This window comes from Aegilops tauschii, chromosome 5 (genome assembly GCF_002575655.3).
Source record: "Aegilops tauschii subsp. strangulata cultivar AL8/78 chromosome 5, Aet v6.0, whole genome shotgun sequence".
Classification (NCBI taxonomy): domain Eukaryota; kingdom Viridiplantae; phylum Streptophyta; class Magnoliopsida; order Poales; family Poaceae; genus Aegilops; species Aegilops tauschii.
Window position 1 is genome coordinate 110,402,621 of NC_053039.3, and position 16,110 is coordinate 110,418,730.

General features: G+C 51.1%; 1 protein-coding gene across 1 annotated transcript; it reads left to right on the top strand.

The window, feature by feature from the left end:
* Nucleotides 1–15,204: 15,204 nt before the first annotated feature.
* On the top strand, nucleotides 15,205–15,849 carry LOC109740075 (uncharacterized). Its single transcript, XM_020299107.1, has one exon. It carries the CDS (start codon nucleotides 15,205–15,207, stop codon nucleotides 15,847–15,849), a length of 645 nt encoding a protein of 214 aa, XP_020154696.1.
* The last annotated feature ends 261 nt before the right edge of the window (nucleotides 15,850–16,110 follow it).

The window sequence follows — 16,110 nt, forward strand, 5'->3', positions numbered from 1 at the left end:
AGCGGTAGTACCGCTCTAGATGGGGAACGGCAGTTCACTACTACCGCGGACAGATCCGGCACTACCGGGGATGCCAAATTCAAAAATTAACCTACCAAACATCAATCCAAAGGGCCTAGATGCCATCTCCATCCTACTCAAGCCTCGACTTAGCCAAAAATCAAGAAAAGCAATGCCTATTGCCCCTAAACAACTAGATGTGAGATCTAGGCAAAGAGAGAACGGGAACGGGGGCAATACCAGCATCCATGGCAAGAGGACGCGGTGGGGATCGACTCCACCGGAGGAACTGGAGAGGGACGGCACGAAGACGGCGGCCGGCCGAAGCCCTCCTGCGGCGAGACGTCACTGGAGCGACGAAGAAGATGGGCGAGTGGAGCGAATGGGTATGGGGGAGAAAAACAACTCCCCCTGCCCCGACATAACCCCCATCGCCCGCCCCGTAGAGGTAGTACCGCTGGGGTGGACGGTAGTACTGCTTGACGATCATAAGCGGCAGTACCGCGCACCCAGCGGTAGTACCGCACGGCCGCAAAGAGACTGGCCAGCATGGCTAAAGCTCAAGAGAGGAAACCGACAGAACACGAGAGCAAACACACACACAAAGCCAAAACAAAGAAGACGAGAAACACACACCTCTCCAAGAGAGGGCGCTGGCCGAGGCCACCTATGTTTGAGTCCGGAGGTATGGCGCCGCGAAGATTTTAACCTTGGGACCATGACCAAGACTCATCTTTGAAGCACAAGTACCATCAAGAATGGCTAATGTGAAAGAGTTTGATTAGTTTCTGCATAATGGGGGAGGAAAAGTTCATTGAGAGAACAACACTCCCCCTATGTCCATGCCTACACCTAAACAAGACAACAAGTCGAGTGTGGTGGGGTGTGTAAGGGTTCAAGCAACATTGCTCGAATCAATGATATTTAGCTCATGCCTTAACTCGCGAAATCTTGCTTCATCCAAGGGCTTCGTGAAAATATCTGCAAGGTTATCATGAGTGTTGACGTAGTTGAGCTCGATCTCCCCTCGCCTAATGTGATCCCGGATGGAGTGATACCGAATCTCAATATGCTTCGTCTTGAAGTGTTGCACCGGGTTGAGAGAAATCTTGATGGCACTTTCATTGTCACACCAAAGAGGCACTTTGTCACAAATGACATCGTAATCCTTTAGAGTTTGCCTCATCCAAAGAAGTTGTGCACAACAACTACCGGCCGCCACATACTCCGCTTCGGTGGACGAGAGAGACACACAACTTTGCTTCTTGGAAGACCAACTCACCAAAGAGCAACCAAGAAATTGGCACCCTCCAGAAGTGGACTTCCTATCCACTTTGTCTCCCGCCCAATCGGAGTCCGAATATCCTACGAGCTTGAAGTTTGCTCCTCTTGGGTACCATAAGCCAAAGTTTGGGGTATGAGCCAAATATCGAAAGATTCGCTTGACCGCCACAAAGTGGCTTTCCTTAGGTGCGGCTTGAAACCGTGCACAAATTCCCACACTCAACATGATATCCGGTCTAGATGCACAAAGGTAAAGCAAGGAGCCAATCATGGAGCGATATACCTTTTGATCCACCGCTTTACCATTGGGATCAATGTCAAGTTGGCACTTGGTGGGCATTGGAGTGGAAGCCGGCTTGACATCACTTAGCTTAAATCTCTTGAGCATGTCTTGAGTGTATTTGGCTTGGTTGATGAAGGTTCCTTCTCTTCTTTGCTTCACTTCAAACCCGAGAAAGAACTTCAACTCTCCCATGGAAGACATCTTGAACTTTGAGGTCATGAGTGCGGCAAATTCCTCATTGAAAGCTTTGTTAGGGGAACCAAAGATAATATCATCAACATATAGTTGGCACACAAACAACTCCCCTTTGACCTTCTTAGTAAAAAGAGTGGGGCGATTAGCCCAACTTCAAATCCACGATCTTGTAACAACTCGGTAAGGTGGTCATACCGCGCACGTGGGGATCGTTTAAGGCCATAGAGTGCCTTATCTAGTTGATACACATGATCGGGAAAGTAGGGATCCTCGAACCCGGGGGGTTGCTTGACATACACCAACTCATTAATAGGACCATTAAGAAAAGCACTCTTCACATCCATTTGTTGCAACTTAAAGTTGTGATGAGAAGCATACACAATCAATAAACGAATTGATTCAAGGCGAGCAACGCGAGCAAAGGTTTCACCGTAGTCGATACCCTCGACTTGGGAGTAGCCTTGTGCCACCAATCTTGCCTTGTTGCGAACGATGGTCCCGTGAGCATCTTGCTTGTTCTTGAAAATCCACTTGGTTCCAATGACATTGTGGTTCCCCGTTGGCCTTGGCACCAATCTCCACACCTTGTTGTACTCGAAGTTGTTGAGTTCTTCATGCATGGCATTAAGCCAATCCGGATCTTCGAGTGCCTCATATACCTTTTGGGGTTCAACACAAGAGACAAACGCGTGATGTTCACAATAGTTTGCCAATTGTCTACGAGTGCTTACCCCCTTTTGGATGCTTCCAAGCACATTCTTCATGAGATGACCCTTGGTGGAGAGCTTGGAAGCAATCTTGGCGGCACGACGCTCCAATTCCTCCTCGGGGGTGATTCGAGGAGCGGTCACTTGATCATCTTGAGCGCCGTCTTGAGCTTGTTCTTGATCTTGGGGAAGCTCTTGATATTGAACTTGCTCGGAGGAGAGAACTTGACCTTGGGCATCACTTGATGTTATAACACCATCTTGGGATTGATCTTGCCCTTGGTCTTGTTCTTGAGGTTGAGGGCCTTCACTTTGTTCTTCGGAAGCGTGTGGGCCTTGGGTTGGTGATGGCTCCACTTGAGTGGAGCACTGTCCTTCTCCTTCGGCCACAAGGGGTTCCTCAATGGGTAGGATGAAACCAACACCCATTCTTCTTATGGCTTGAGGAGGAATTTCATCACCTACATCACAAGTGCCACTTTGCTCCACTTGGGAGCCGTTATTCTCATCAAACTCCATGTTACACGTCTCCTCAATAAGCCCCATGGACTTATTGAGGACACGGTAAGCATGAGAGTTTGTAGCATAACCAACAAATATGCCCTCATAAGCTCTAGCCTCAAATTTAGACAAATGAACACCCTTTTTGAGAATGAAACACTTACACCCGAACACCCAGAAGTACTTGAGGTTGGGCTTGTTACCGGTGAGTATCTCATACGGAGTCTTGTTCAAGCCCTTGCGGAGATAGAGACGATTTGAAGCATGACACGCGGTGTTGATGGCTTCGGCCCAAAAGTTGTATGGAGACTTGAACTCTCCATCAACGTCCGGTTCTTCCTCTCCGCTACACCATTTTGTTGAGGGGTGTAAGGTGCGGAATATTGATGCTTGATCCCCTCATCACTAAGAAACTCATCCAAGGTGTAGTTCTTGAACTCGGTGCTGTTGTCACTTCTTATTGTCAAGATCTTTGCATTGTGTTGACGTTGGGCTTCATTTGCAAAGTCAATGACGGTTTGTTGGGTCTCGCTCTTCCTCTTGAAGAAATATACCCAAGTGTATCTTGAATAGTCATCCACAATCACCAAGCAATACTTCCTACCCCCAAGACTATCAAAGGATGGAGGCCCAAAGAGATCCAAATGAAGGAGCTCCAAAGGCCTCTTCGAGTAAATGATAGTCGTGGGAGGGTGAGCCTTCTCATGTAGCTTTCCTTCGATACAAGCACTGCAAGCATGATCTTTAGCAAAACTAACATTCCTTAGTCCACGGACATGGTCCCCCTTGAGAAGACTTTGCAAAGATCTCATATTGACATGGGCTAAACGGCGGTGCCAAAGCCATCCCACGTCAACTTTAGCCATTAGGCATGTCGCGGTCTTAGTGGGTCGCTCCGAAAAGTTAATCACATAGAGACCGTTCTCGACATGCCCAATAAAGGCTACTTTAAGAGACTTGCTCCACAAGAGGGCCACGGTATCAATATCAAATAAAGTGGCAAAACCCATGAGTGCAAGTTGACGAACGGAAAGTAAATTGTATGCAAGGGACTCAACAAGCATGACCTTCTCGATCATGAGATCATGAGAAATGACAACCTTGCCAAGTCCCAATACCTTAGAGGACGAGGCATCACCCCACTCGACATTGGTGGGCATAGATGGAATCTTGTGAACATCCACCACCAAGTCCTTGCTCCCGGTCATATGATTAGTTTCTCCACTATCGAGCAACCATGATCTCCCACCGGAAGCAAACACCTACAAGAAATCAATGCTTGGTTTTAGGTACCCATTTTGTAATGGGTCCTTTGATGTTAGTAACAAGGGTCTTAGGAACCCAAATAAACCATTCAATGTACTCATAAGGAGAACCAACAAATTTGGCATAAACATGCCCATCACTAGCACGACACAACACATAAGAAGGGTTAAAGTCGCCGGCTTTGTTGGAAGGGGTGGCATTGCCTTTCTTGACATCACCACCCTTCACATTGTTCTTCTTCTCCTTGGAAACACCCTCTCCCTCCTTCACAAAGGTTTGCTTGAGAGGGGGGGGTCGTTTGGTCTTGTCATTCTTCTTCTTGTTCTTGGGCATGGGTGCGAACCCAATCCCTTCCTTGGCCACAACTTCCTTTTGATTGCTCAAAAGGTCGTTGAGGTTCTTCTCACCTTGAATGCACGACACAAGGCCTTTCTCAAGTTGCTCCTTCAACTTAGCATTCTCCTCAACAAGATGCACATGCTCACAACAGGGGCTAGTGGCATTTGCATTATCAATTGACACCATATGAGGAAAGGTGGATTTCTCCTTGGTTACCTTCACTCGGAGTTGATCATGAGACTCCTTGAGGCTAGCATGAACACCTTTCAAGGCCTTGTGAGCCTTGTCAAGTATATCAAACTCCTCCTTGACTCTAGCAAGATCAACCCCAAGTTTGGCCTTCTCGGAACTTAGCACACGAGATACAACAAGAGCATGATCACGATCTTTCTTTAATTTAGCATGATCATCGTTGTGTGACTCCTCAAGAGCCACATTGGAAAGATCTGAAATCTCATCGGCATACTCACGACTATGCCCCTCCATCTTAGAGATGGTATCTTCGTGAGCCTCGATCATGTCATTGGCTTCACCAAGTTGTTCCAAGAGACCAACGAAGTGCTTCTTGGGTTTACCCTTGAGTTTGTTCATAAAAGACACAAACTCATTCTCCTCCACATTAGACCCCTCATGTTCATCAATGAAATCCATCAACGAGGGATTATTAATGATGGTAGTTTTGATGTTGGGGGTTACCTTGTTGGTGGCTTTAGCCATGAGGCACTTGGCGGTGATGTTATCATTAGGTGAGTCGAAGAGAGAAGCCCGTGGATTTGTTGCAATGGCAACGGAGGCCATGGCAACCGACTCACCATCTTCATCATCATCATCATCATCCTCATTGTACTCTTCTTGTACCACCAACGCCTTGGGAGGAGTCTTCTTGGTGAAGTTGCTCTTGTTAGAGAAAGACTTGGCCTTGTCCTTCCGGATGAGCTTGCCACCATTGTCTTCCCTTTTCTCATAAGGGCATTCCGCAACAAAATGGCTCATATTGCCACAATTATAGCAAGTCCTCACATGTTGCTTGACCTTCGTGCCACTTGAGTTGCTCTTGTTGAAGTTGGGCCTTGTGTTCCTCTTGCTCCAAAATTGACTTGAAGCAAGAGCCATGTGTTCATGATAAGCATACTTTGTATCTTCGGGGTTGCTTTCCTCTTCTTCTTCTTCTTCAACGCAAACCTTGGCCTTCAATGCAAGGTTGGGCTTCTTTGCCCTTTGAGAGTGTAGCACCGCATTGTCGGCGATCTTGTCCAAGATGCTCATAGCCACAAACTCATCCAACACTTCACTTGAGGACAAAGTGTGGAAGTCCGGCCTTTGACGAATGACGGAGGACATGGCCTTGTGGTAAGGCATCATTGCCTTGAGGAATTTGCGCTTGATCCAATTGTCATCCGTGTCCTTGCTTCCATGATCTCGGAGTGAAACCGCGAGTTTGGTTACTCTTCGATAAAGCACACGAGGTTCTTCATCCTCTTTCATTGCAAGCTCGTCGGCTTCATCTTGCACCACTTCATAGTTGGAGCGTTGAATGCTTGCGCTCCCACGGTAGAGGGAAACAACTTGGTGCCATGCATCTTTGGCCATGGCGTAGGGCCGGAGGTGAGGAAGATCTTCGGGTGGAATTGCATCTTGGATGATGAAGAGAGCATTCTCATTGAATTAATTATCCGCGGCTTCTCTAGGAGTGAAGTTGCTTCGGTCATGCGGATAGAAACCTTCTTCAATGATTCTCCAAAGATTAGTATTCACATGATTTAAATGACGCTTAAACCGATAGACCCAAGAATCAAAGTACTCATTTTTCACAATCTTAGGGGGAGGACCGGCATGATTCAAATGAGTAGAAGGAATCGGTCCACCATAGACGAGTGGAGGTTCCACATGGGCAAAGATGCCGGTGCCATTCTTCCCACTAGAAGAAGGAGCCTTTTCACTAGTAGCTTCCCCCTTGTCGGAGGTAGCATCCGTCACCTTGTTAGTGGGATCACCCACTTTCAACGGTGCGGTAGATAGTTTGGGCCCTTCAATGAATTTATTAAACATGCTTTCAACCTCGGTCGTCATGGAGGTTTTCAATGTGTCCAAAGCCACATTGAATTCCTCAAGAGAGACCGAGGTTCCCCCATCACCCATAGACGAGACCGGATTCGCATCGGAGTGCTCCTCCACTCCGTCTACGACATCAACCATACTCTTCGGACGGCAAAGTCCTTCATAAAGAAAACTTGGCTCTGATACCAATTGAAAGGATCGATATAGTTGACTAGAGGGGGGTGAATAGGCAACTAACAATTGTTAGCTTTTCTTTACCAATTTAAACTTTGCATCAAAGTAGGTTGTCCAGATATGCAACCAGGTGAGCAACCTATATGATGCAACAACAACAAGCACAAAAGCAAGCAAGGGATTTAACACAAGTAAGCTTGCACAAGTAAAGGGATGAGATAACCAAGAGTGGAGCCAGTGAAGACGAGGATGTGTTACCGAAGTTCCTTCCTTTTGAGGGGAAGTACGTCTCCGTTGGAGCGGTGTGGAGGCACAATGCTCCCCAAGAAGCCACTAGGGCCACCGTATTCTCCTCACGCCCTCACACAATACGAGATGCCGTGATTCCACTATTAGTGCCCTTGAAGGCGGTGACCGGACCTTTACAAACAAGGTTGGGGCAATCTCCACAACTTAATTGGAGGCTCCCAACGACACCACGAAGCTTCACCACAATGGACTATGGCTCCGCGGTGACCTCAACCGTCTAGGGTGCTCAAACACCCAAGAGTAACAAGATCCGCTAGGGATTAGTGGGGGGAATCAAATTTCTCTTGGTGGAAGTGTAGATCGGGGCCTTCTCAACCAGTCCCGAGCAAATCAACAAGTTTGATTGGCTAGGGAGAGAGATCGGGCGAAAATGGAGCTTGGAGCAACAATGGAGCTTTTTGGGAGAAGGTGAGTCAACCTTGGAGAAGAAGACCCCCTTTTATAGAGGGGGGAACAATCCAACCATTACCCCATGAACAGCCCCGCAAAGGGCGGTACTACCGCAGGGGGCAGTGGTACTACCACTGGGACCAGCGGCACTACCGCTCCCCCTCGCGGTACTGCCGTGCAGTCTGGGAGGGCTAGCGAGAGAGCAGGAGTCGGACCCAGTGCGGTACTGCCGCGGTGATAGGGCGGAACTACCGCTCACGAGCGGCACTACCGCTTCTGCTGCCGCTGCTTAGTGCCGCACAATCTGACACGAGAAGCGACCCCCTCGAGTCGACGTGGTAGGAGCCCGGTACCGCAGCGGTACTACGGTTGATGACCCACCGGCGGTACTACCGCTGCCGAGCGGTACTGCCGCCTGTGACTCTTAAGCGGTACTACCGCTGGGCACCGCGGTACTACCGCTGGGACCAAAACAAACTCAAAAAGAAAGGGAGTGAAACCTCCATCAAAGCGGGAAGGCTCAGAGGGTGTGAAAAGGATGTGTACGTGTAGATTCCACCCTAGCCTAACCAAAGCGGACCCCCTCTTGATAGTACGGTGACTCCTACGACACAAGTCCACCAAAACTGAACCGAAAGGGCTACACCGTCTTCACTTCAAACTCCGAGGGGAGGGAATCATCTCGTGCCAAAGGATGAATCTCTGAAATACTTAACACACAAGATTAGTCCGCAAAAGCATTGTCATCAATCACCAAAACACTTTAGGGATAAATATGCCCTTACACCGGGGCGGCGTGCGGGCTCACATCGCTCAAGTCTAGCGGGGGAGACGGGGCAAAAGGAGGCCGCTTCTCAGGAGATTCCGTGGCCCTGGCGGAAGGGATCCTGAAGAGCCATCGTCAGGAAGAGAAGCAGCAATCAAAGAATCACAAAGATAAGGTACTTACTCGTCAATGGCGATATACTTCCTCCGCTTCAACGGCCTGAAGGTGTCACTTCTGCAGCTCGGAGATTCCTTCCTCTTGCGGAGCTCCTCAAAGTCCACGCCAAGCCGGCCGAAGCGGTGGACATGGAGGCCATCTCGGGGCGCAACTGGAGAAGCGCCCAAGGAGGCCTCAGGGGTGCCAAGTTGGGGAAAGCTGTCGGGCTCCGCCTCACAGCGACCTGCCGGGCCTCAGGGGCTTCGACCTTAGGAACAGCGGGCTGCGTCGCCCCTTCAGCTGCCGCCCCAGCGTGGGGATCACGGGTTCCCGAGGATGACGCCTTGGGAGCCTCAGGCTGCGTCGACACATCTACACCAGCGCCCCCGGCCTCCGACGATGCTTGCCCCCCAGCATCCACTCTGGGGGCAGGATCGGGGCTGACGGCAAGGAGAGGGACCACGATGATGGGGTTCTCACGGGGCCCCACAAGGCCGACTGGACGCAGCCCCCACTCATAGAAGGAGGGCATGTGCTCCACGAATTGCACCTTCTTCAAGCAGCGGTACAGAAGACAACTCTTCCCTGGCATGTCGTTAGGCAACGGGATGCCTGTCAGGACCTCGAGCACAGTTCGCCGCGCCTCAAGGGGGAGCCCGGACTCCTGAAGTCTCATCTGGTCGTTGCTGCTGAGCAAGGCCCACATCGGTCGAGAGTGTCGCTGAAGTGGAGCGACTCGACGCCGGACGAACTCCTGCACCACCATAGGCACAGTCACGCCGCGGTCCTTCAGCCTCTTCAACCTGAGCCAGATGGGGACAAGGCAAGGATCGGCGAGCCTCTGGTGGCACCAACTGGAGATGGGAATGGTAGGCGCCGATGGAGAAGAGAGCAGGGGGTTGCGCACTCCGACATCAACAAATACCCAACGCATCCGAAACTCGCTCGTGGATGGCGAAAGCTCAAAGTCAATCCCCGCGCCGGCTGTCGTCGCCACGGCCTGGAAGCTCAGGCATCCCGAGGTCTGTCGGGAATCAGTCAGGTGCAACGAGAAGAAGTGGCGGAGAAGTGCCATGGAAGGAGCAATGCCCACCATGGCCTCGCAAACAAAGGCGAAGACGGCGAGAAGGGTCACAGATTGAGGATTGAGATGCAGCATGTGGATCTGATAATGAGCAAGCACTGCGTTGAAGAAGGCAGAAAAAGGAGGAACCAGGCCGGCCCAGAGGGCGTCGATGAAGAATGGGACCTCGGTGGTGGTCCTGTCAACACGAGCTCGAGATGCAGGCCAGGCCACCATTCTACCCCACTCATTGAAGCTGGAGGCGAGCATGGGGCGCACCTTGTCCATGGCTTCTTGGTTAAGCACCAGCGACCTGCCAATGGTGGGCTCAATGGCCGGATGTAGTTCGGCGGAGGACACAGGCTCCTTCCCTTTCTCCATCTGATCTGGCGCCATGGCGATGGGAGAGATGAGCTCAGATCGGATTGGGAGAAGGAGGTGAGCTTCGAGGAAGCGGAAGAATTGGGGGAGCGCGCCGCAACAAGGGGAAGGAAACCGTGTAGACTGTGGTGGCCGCCTAGCCAGGCGAGTATTAAGGCATCATGGGGAAGCGGAGACGCCAACGTCCAATCAACCGCCACGCGTCGACCAAGGCCGCAGGCTATTGGGGCCCGCGGCACTACGCACTTGCCCTTTGGTTTTGCCTCAAAGCCAAGTCCGAGCGCGCCTTGGGCCCGGGGGCTACTGTCGGTGTTCTGAGAATGGGGGTCCCCAGACTAGCCTGCCTGTGGCCCACGGCGTGGCTCTGTGAGCGGGCTCGTACGGCCCATCTTCACCAACAAGCTTTCAAGACCCTCGTGAGGCGGACGACATAAGACCTCCTCGGGAGCGGCCTCATCGGTCCGGCTCGCGAGGGGCGGAGAGATCAAGGCAAGGCAAACCTCGCGAGGTTCTCGTGACGTGAGCCATGACGACCAAGGCCAGGCGGGCGCCAGCGCGCACAGTGTCCTTGTTTCCTCTTTGGTGCTAAGGAGGCAAGCACAGGCGAGGAGTTCCGAGGCGTCAGGCAAAGGTTTCCACATCGGTGCAACGAGACCAAGACCAGTAGGACGGCAGGACGGAGGTCACCGTGGAGCCCAAGACGGCGTCACCACCAGAGCCTTTGGCAGGAGAAGACTACTTTTGTCAGGATAAGCTGTACTAGCTGTCCCCCTTTCAAATTGGCCGTTGTTGGCTCCCTTCCCGCTCAATATTTGGGAAGAGGACCAGGGCCTCTGTAAATAGGGATAGTCGCCACAGTAGGAGAGAGACCGGATCCTCACACCCTCAAGTTCACCAAGCACAAGAACACCTCTCCTCAGGAGGCTGTTCTTCCCCTTGTACTGTTCATCCCTAGCCCAAGAGGCAATCCACCACCACCACACTGGAGTAGGGTATTACACCACAATGGTGGCCCGAACCATTATAAATCTTGTGTCCCTTGTGTTGCGAGTTCATCGAGCTAGCATAGTGATCGCGAAGCGTGTGAGGGCGTGATCTGTGAGGGAGAGATCTTCACGCGCACCCCAGTGTTCGAACCTTAAGGGTTTTGCCGGAACCCGAGATCCGGCAGGTCTTGGTGCATCTGACATCCACAATCATGATGTTGTGAAGAATTTGATGAGTTCCCTTGATGATTTGTTTGATGCTCTAGTCCTCATGATCCGAAAATGCATGGGCTAGTGGAGCAATTAGACCTTCACATGTGACACATGATCATTGAATCTGATTATGCGTCGTTTGTTTCCAGGCTAAAATATGTCACAAGCTACAGATTCCAATCAGTATAATTGTCAGGTGTCAAGAGAGGACGTAACGCTTTGGCCAGCTTCGCCAGGAAACTCCATAGTTGTGTACATCATTTGGCCGGATGTGCATAGTTGTGTAGATCATTTGGCTAGATGTGCATCGTTGTGTAGATAATCGGGCCGGATGTGCATAGTTTGGTAGATCATTTGGCCAGATGTGCATAGTTGTGTAGATCATTTGGCCGGATGTGCCTAGTTGTGTACATCATTGGGCCAGATGTGCATAGTTTGGTAGATTATTTGGCTGGATGTGCGTAGTTTTGTAGATCATTGGGCCGGATGTGCATAGTTGTGTAGATCATTGCGCTGGATGTGCATAGTTTGGTAGATCATTTGGCCGGATGTGCATAGTTTGGTAGATCATTTGGCCGGATGTGCATATTTTGGTAGATCATTTGACCCGATGTGCATAGTTTTGTAGATCATTTGGTCGGATGTGCATTGTTGACAATATTTTTTTGTAGCCTTCCCGTGCGTGTAGTGTGTTCTTAAAGTTGGAGAAGAACTTAACTGTCATGCATTGTTGGTTGAAGTTGAACGGACAACCCAAGTGGAATATATACATTGTCAAGAGCGTCGCCCATGCCACTGAGGAAGAAACCGGTGATCCAACCGAGCCAATAGAAGAAACGCCCAAGAAGGTTCGAAGAGGGTTCCGGGGAAAGAAGTGGGAGGAGGAGAGGGCCAAGCGAGAAGGGGCCGCAACCAAGATGACGGTGAGGTTCGAGGACATCTTGGCGAAGAAGGAGGAGGCATACGTCAAGATCTAGGACATCAAGGAGGAAAAAGGCGGGCATGTTTAACTTGTTGATGGCGGTGACTGACTATAAGCTCAAGCTAAAAGAGAAGAGAGCCATGCTTGAAGATAAGAAGGTTGAGATCGCAGCCAATTTGGAAGACGCGGATATGTTCACCTTAAAGATGGACGATTTGGATGAAGACACAAGGATGATCATGCGAACGTCAGTCTGAGGATGTTAAAGCGCGCGAAGGATCAACTGGAGAGGGAAGAGAATGAGGTGGCGGGGCAGGAGAAGGCAACCGAGACGGCACCGACGGTGGAGCGAGCCTGGAGGCTCTAGTTGCCTGTACGGCTGGGCAAATGTTTTGCATGGACTGTCAGACTGATATTATTATGATCAGGCATGTAAAAACTATGAATGCTTGTCTCTTTTTGGTGATCGGACGCGGATGCAGTCCGACCCATGCTTTGTGATCAGAAGGATATAAATACCGAATTGCCCGTACCGGGCGGAGATGTATGCTGCTACGGTTGGATGGCCGTTTCCTGCATCCATGCCCGCAGACTGGTCCCCCTGTCTACGGATGAATGGGGTGTTTGGTTTGGGGGTCGGCGTTGGAGATGCCCTTAGCTCCTGGTGGATAGCTGCTGCAACGACATTGTCTTTGTTTAGTCTAATCATACTCCTCTTTATTGATCAAATAACAAGTTCATGGGGATACATTTTAGGTCTGGCATATTGAGAAGCCAAATGTGGCGACCCAATGGTAGACCTAGAGCATGTTTACCGACGCTATGAGCCTCAAGATTAGTCTCCATTCCCTCACAGATGAAGAAACATCTAGGGATTTCAACCATTGTCTGCTTGATCTCTCTTAGCTAGCATACACGCCTCCAGTGGCTCTTCGTATATCGTTAACCACACCCTGATAGTCAGAAGCAATGACGATATCATTGAGAGCAAGATCAAGTGCAAGAGCCATCGCTTCACGGCATGCCAATGCTTCCAAAGTTGTTGTATCAGTGACCCTTGAGCACTTGATTGCAGAAGCACCTACAACCCTGCAACATTTCTACACATCGTGCTATAGGAGCCTTGAAGAGAATTCCGAGCAACTGCTCCATCGACTTTGATTTTTGTTGTACCGATTGGTGGAGGAATCCATCTACTACTTTGTCGCATGACCGGCAGAGGATTTTGATGAGACTGTTTTGGCGAGCTCTTTCATATACCTCTTGACAAAATGATGGGTAGAAGCCAGGCTTTTAAAGACATTTTCATGCATTGCATTGCGGCGTGCATGCCATATTACACATAGCGTTACTAGCACCATTACAAAGTCAGAGTGGGGGAGTGCGTTCATGAGGCTGAAGATGAATCTTTTGGCATCTGGTTCTGTTGCTCATTACAACTTCAGCCAAGTCTTTGTCTTCGAGAACCCATATACATCTGGCGAGGTTGCACTCAGACCGCCCACAAGCTGAACTGGTGGCTATATGGCAATGGTTAAGAATGTTGGGAAACCGGGCCCCCTCGAGGGGTGGCGGCGGCCGCGTGCGTATCGCACAGGCTAGCCCCTCCTGTTTTCACACTTTACGTTAAGTGGGTACTTATCCCTTGACCCTTTACCCCTATATAAAGAGACGAGGAGCAATCATTGTAACCCCTGATCATTGATTAATAAAGGTAGTCTCCTCCATACTTCCTTGTGTTCATCTACTTTTGCGTGTTCGACTACTTCGTCTACGATGCTTGCACTCGCTCCGCAACCTCGGACCGGACTCGCCGGTGGAGTTGCGGAATATGTTATCAGCATGCTTCGCTCCATCAACTTTCCGTCAAGCCTGCGTCAAGCCTGCATCACGCAGGCTTTCGTCGATCCCGCGGAGGTATAAGATCCGATCTCCACTTTTGCAAAAAATGGATTCTTCTCATTACTGCGATTCCGTTTTTGCGATTAGTTTATTTTTCGGATAAATCTACCTATGGTGTGGATTTCTCTCCCAAGAACTGGCTGACGAATATGTCGCCGACCAATGTCGATGTTCTTGGATCACGAGAGACTTGTTGACTACACTATACGGGAGTCGGTACAGATCATGATCCAGATGGTCACGGTACCGCCGCAACGCACCTGCTGTGTCATGCGCCGTCGATGTTCCTGATGAACACAACGAAGACTAGGAATCCCGAGACGTACGCATGCCAGTGCTCTGGCAGCGACCCTGCTGGTCGCCGGTGCCGCGCCGCTGGCCGCCGCCGCCGCGTCCTGCTAATGCCACGCTCGCGTGCCCTGCTGGCTGCCGTTGCCGCGCGCCGTCGCTCAGCTGCCGTCGCCGCGCTCGCGTGCCCGCTGCACGCGCAGCCGCCGTGCCCTGCTGGCACCTCGCTGCTCCGATGGTCGCCGCCCGCGCGTCCTGCTGACGCCGCGCCGCATGCAGTGGCCGCTGCTGCCGATGCGAGCCGTGGCCGCAGCCACCGCCGCGGGCCGTAGCCGCAGCCGCCGCGAGCGCGCGCTCTAGCCAGCCCCGGTCGCGCCCTGCGTGCGTGCGTGGCCGCCACCGCCGCGAGTACGTGCACTGGCCAGCCCTGGCCGCGTCGTGCGTGCGTGTGTGCGTGCCGCCGCCGCCGCTCGGGCGCTTGGGAAACCCTAGCGCAGCCCTGAGCAGGCCGGCCCAGCGGGCTGCTGTGGACCAGGCCGTTTCCCTTCTCCATAAAGAAAAACAAAAAGGGAGAGAGAGGTGGCTGGCGGCCCATTTTCAGCCTGCAGCCGAACCGGACCGAGCCGGAGAGCGCGCGCGCGCGGTTCTTTGCATTTTAACCCCTGCAGTTTTTTGTTTTCACGCATATTATATTCCTGCTGTAATATTTCGCGTAGAAGCCCTTGAAACTGTCTGTTTTCGCTGAAAAATGCGTATTTTGGCTTTAAAATGTCTCGGGAATTCAATTTTTGGGCTAGTTCTCACGTACTAGACGCGCTTAACACGCTATCTTTTGTAACATGATTTTATTGTATGTTTTTACTACTGTAGATTAACTGTTTAGCACTCTTAATCACTAAGTAAATCATATAATAACATGTTTTAAATAATGGAACGTCATTTTTATTGAATAAGTTTATCAACATCCCATTTGTGCAAAAGATTACCTGTTGTAATCTCATGATTTTTGCATAAATCGCAGATGGCCGGAATTGTCAACAAGGAGTTTGCTGAGTTGGCCGAGACAAGGCTGAACTACCTGTCATGGTCGTCGGACTGCGAGATCTTTCTCCAGGGCAAAACCCTCCCGAGGGCGATCGGTAAGGGGACCCAGCTGGCCCCCACTGATCCCAAGTTTGAAACTGAGAATGCGCAGGCTCTGCATTTTCTCCGTCATCACCTGTCACCTACTCTGAAAGACGAGTATATGGCTGAGCGGAGTGCTTCTGGCCCTTGGACCGCTCTTAAGCAGCGGTATGAGCGGCTGAAGTACACTGTGAAGCCACATGCAGAGGCAGAGTGGATCCGTCTGAAGTTTGCGGACTTCAAGACGGTTGGGGAGTACAATTCGGCTCTGCACCGGATTTGTACGACTCTTCGGTTGTGTGGTACTGAGATTACCGACACCCAGAAGGTTGAGAAAACCATATCCACTTTCCACCCTGATGCGGTCCAGTCCTCACGGAACTACCACCAGGGAAACTACATGAGGTATTCAAAGTTGATTGACGTCCTCCAGGTGGCAGAGGCGCAGGACGAGGTTCTGAAAAAGAACTTTGTCATGCAACCACTTGGGGGGGGTTCTCGTCAGGAGGTGAATGCTCTCAAAGTCCGCAAGCCTCAATAGAAGAAGAGGGGCCGCAAGGGCAAGAAGAAGAGCCCTCAGCCCCCGCCTTGGCTAAGAAGCAAAAGCCAGGCAAGGGGGGTCAGAGGCCTCAGGGCTGCTTTCGGTGTGGCTCGGTGGAGCATTTCTCCCGCCAGTGCCGCGCACCACAGGAGGTCGTTGATGCATATAAGGCTCGGAAGGCGCGTGAGACGCACCTCGCCTTGGTTCAGGAGGGAGCACCACCGGCGCCCATGGCGGCACCCGTGATGATCTCTACGCCCC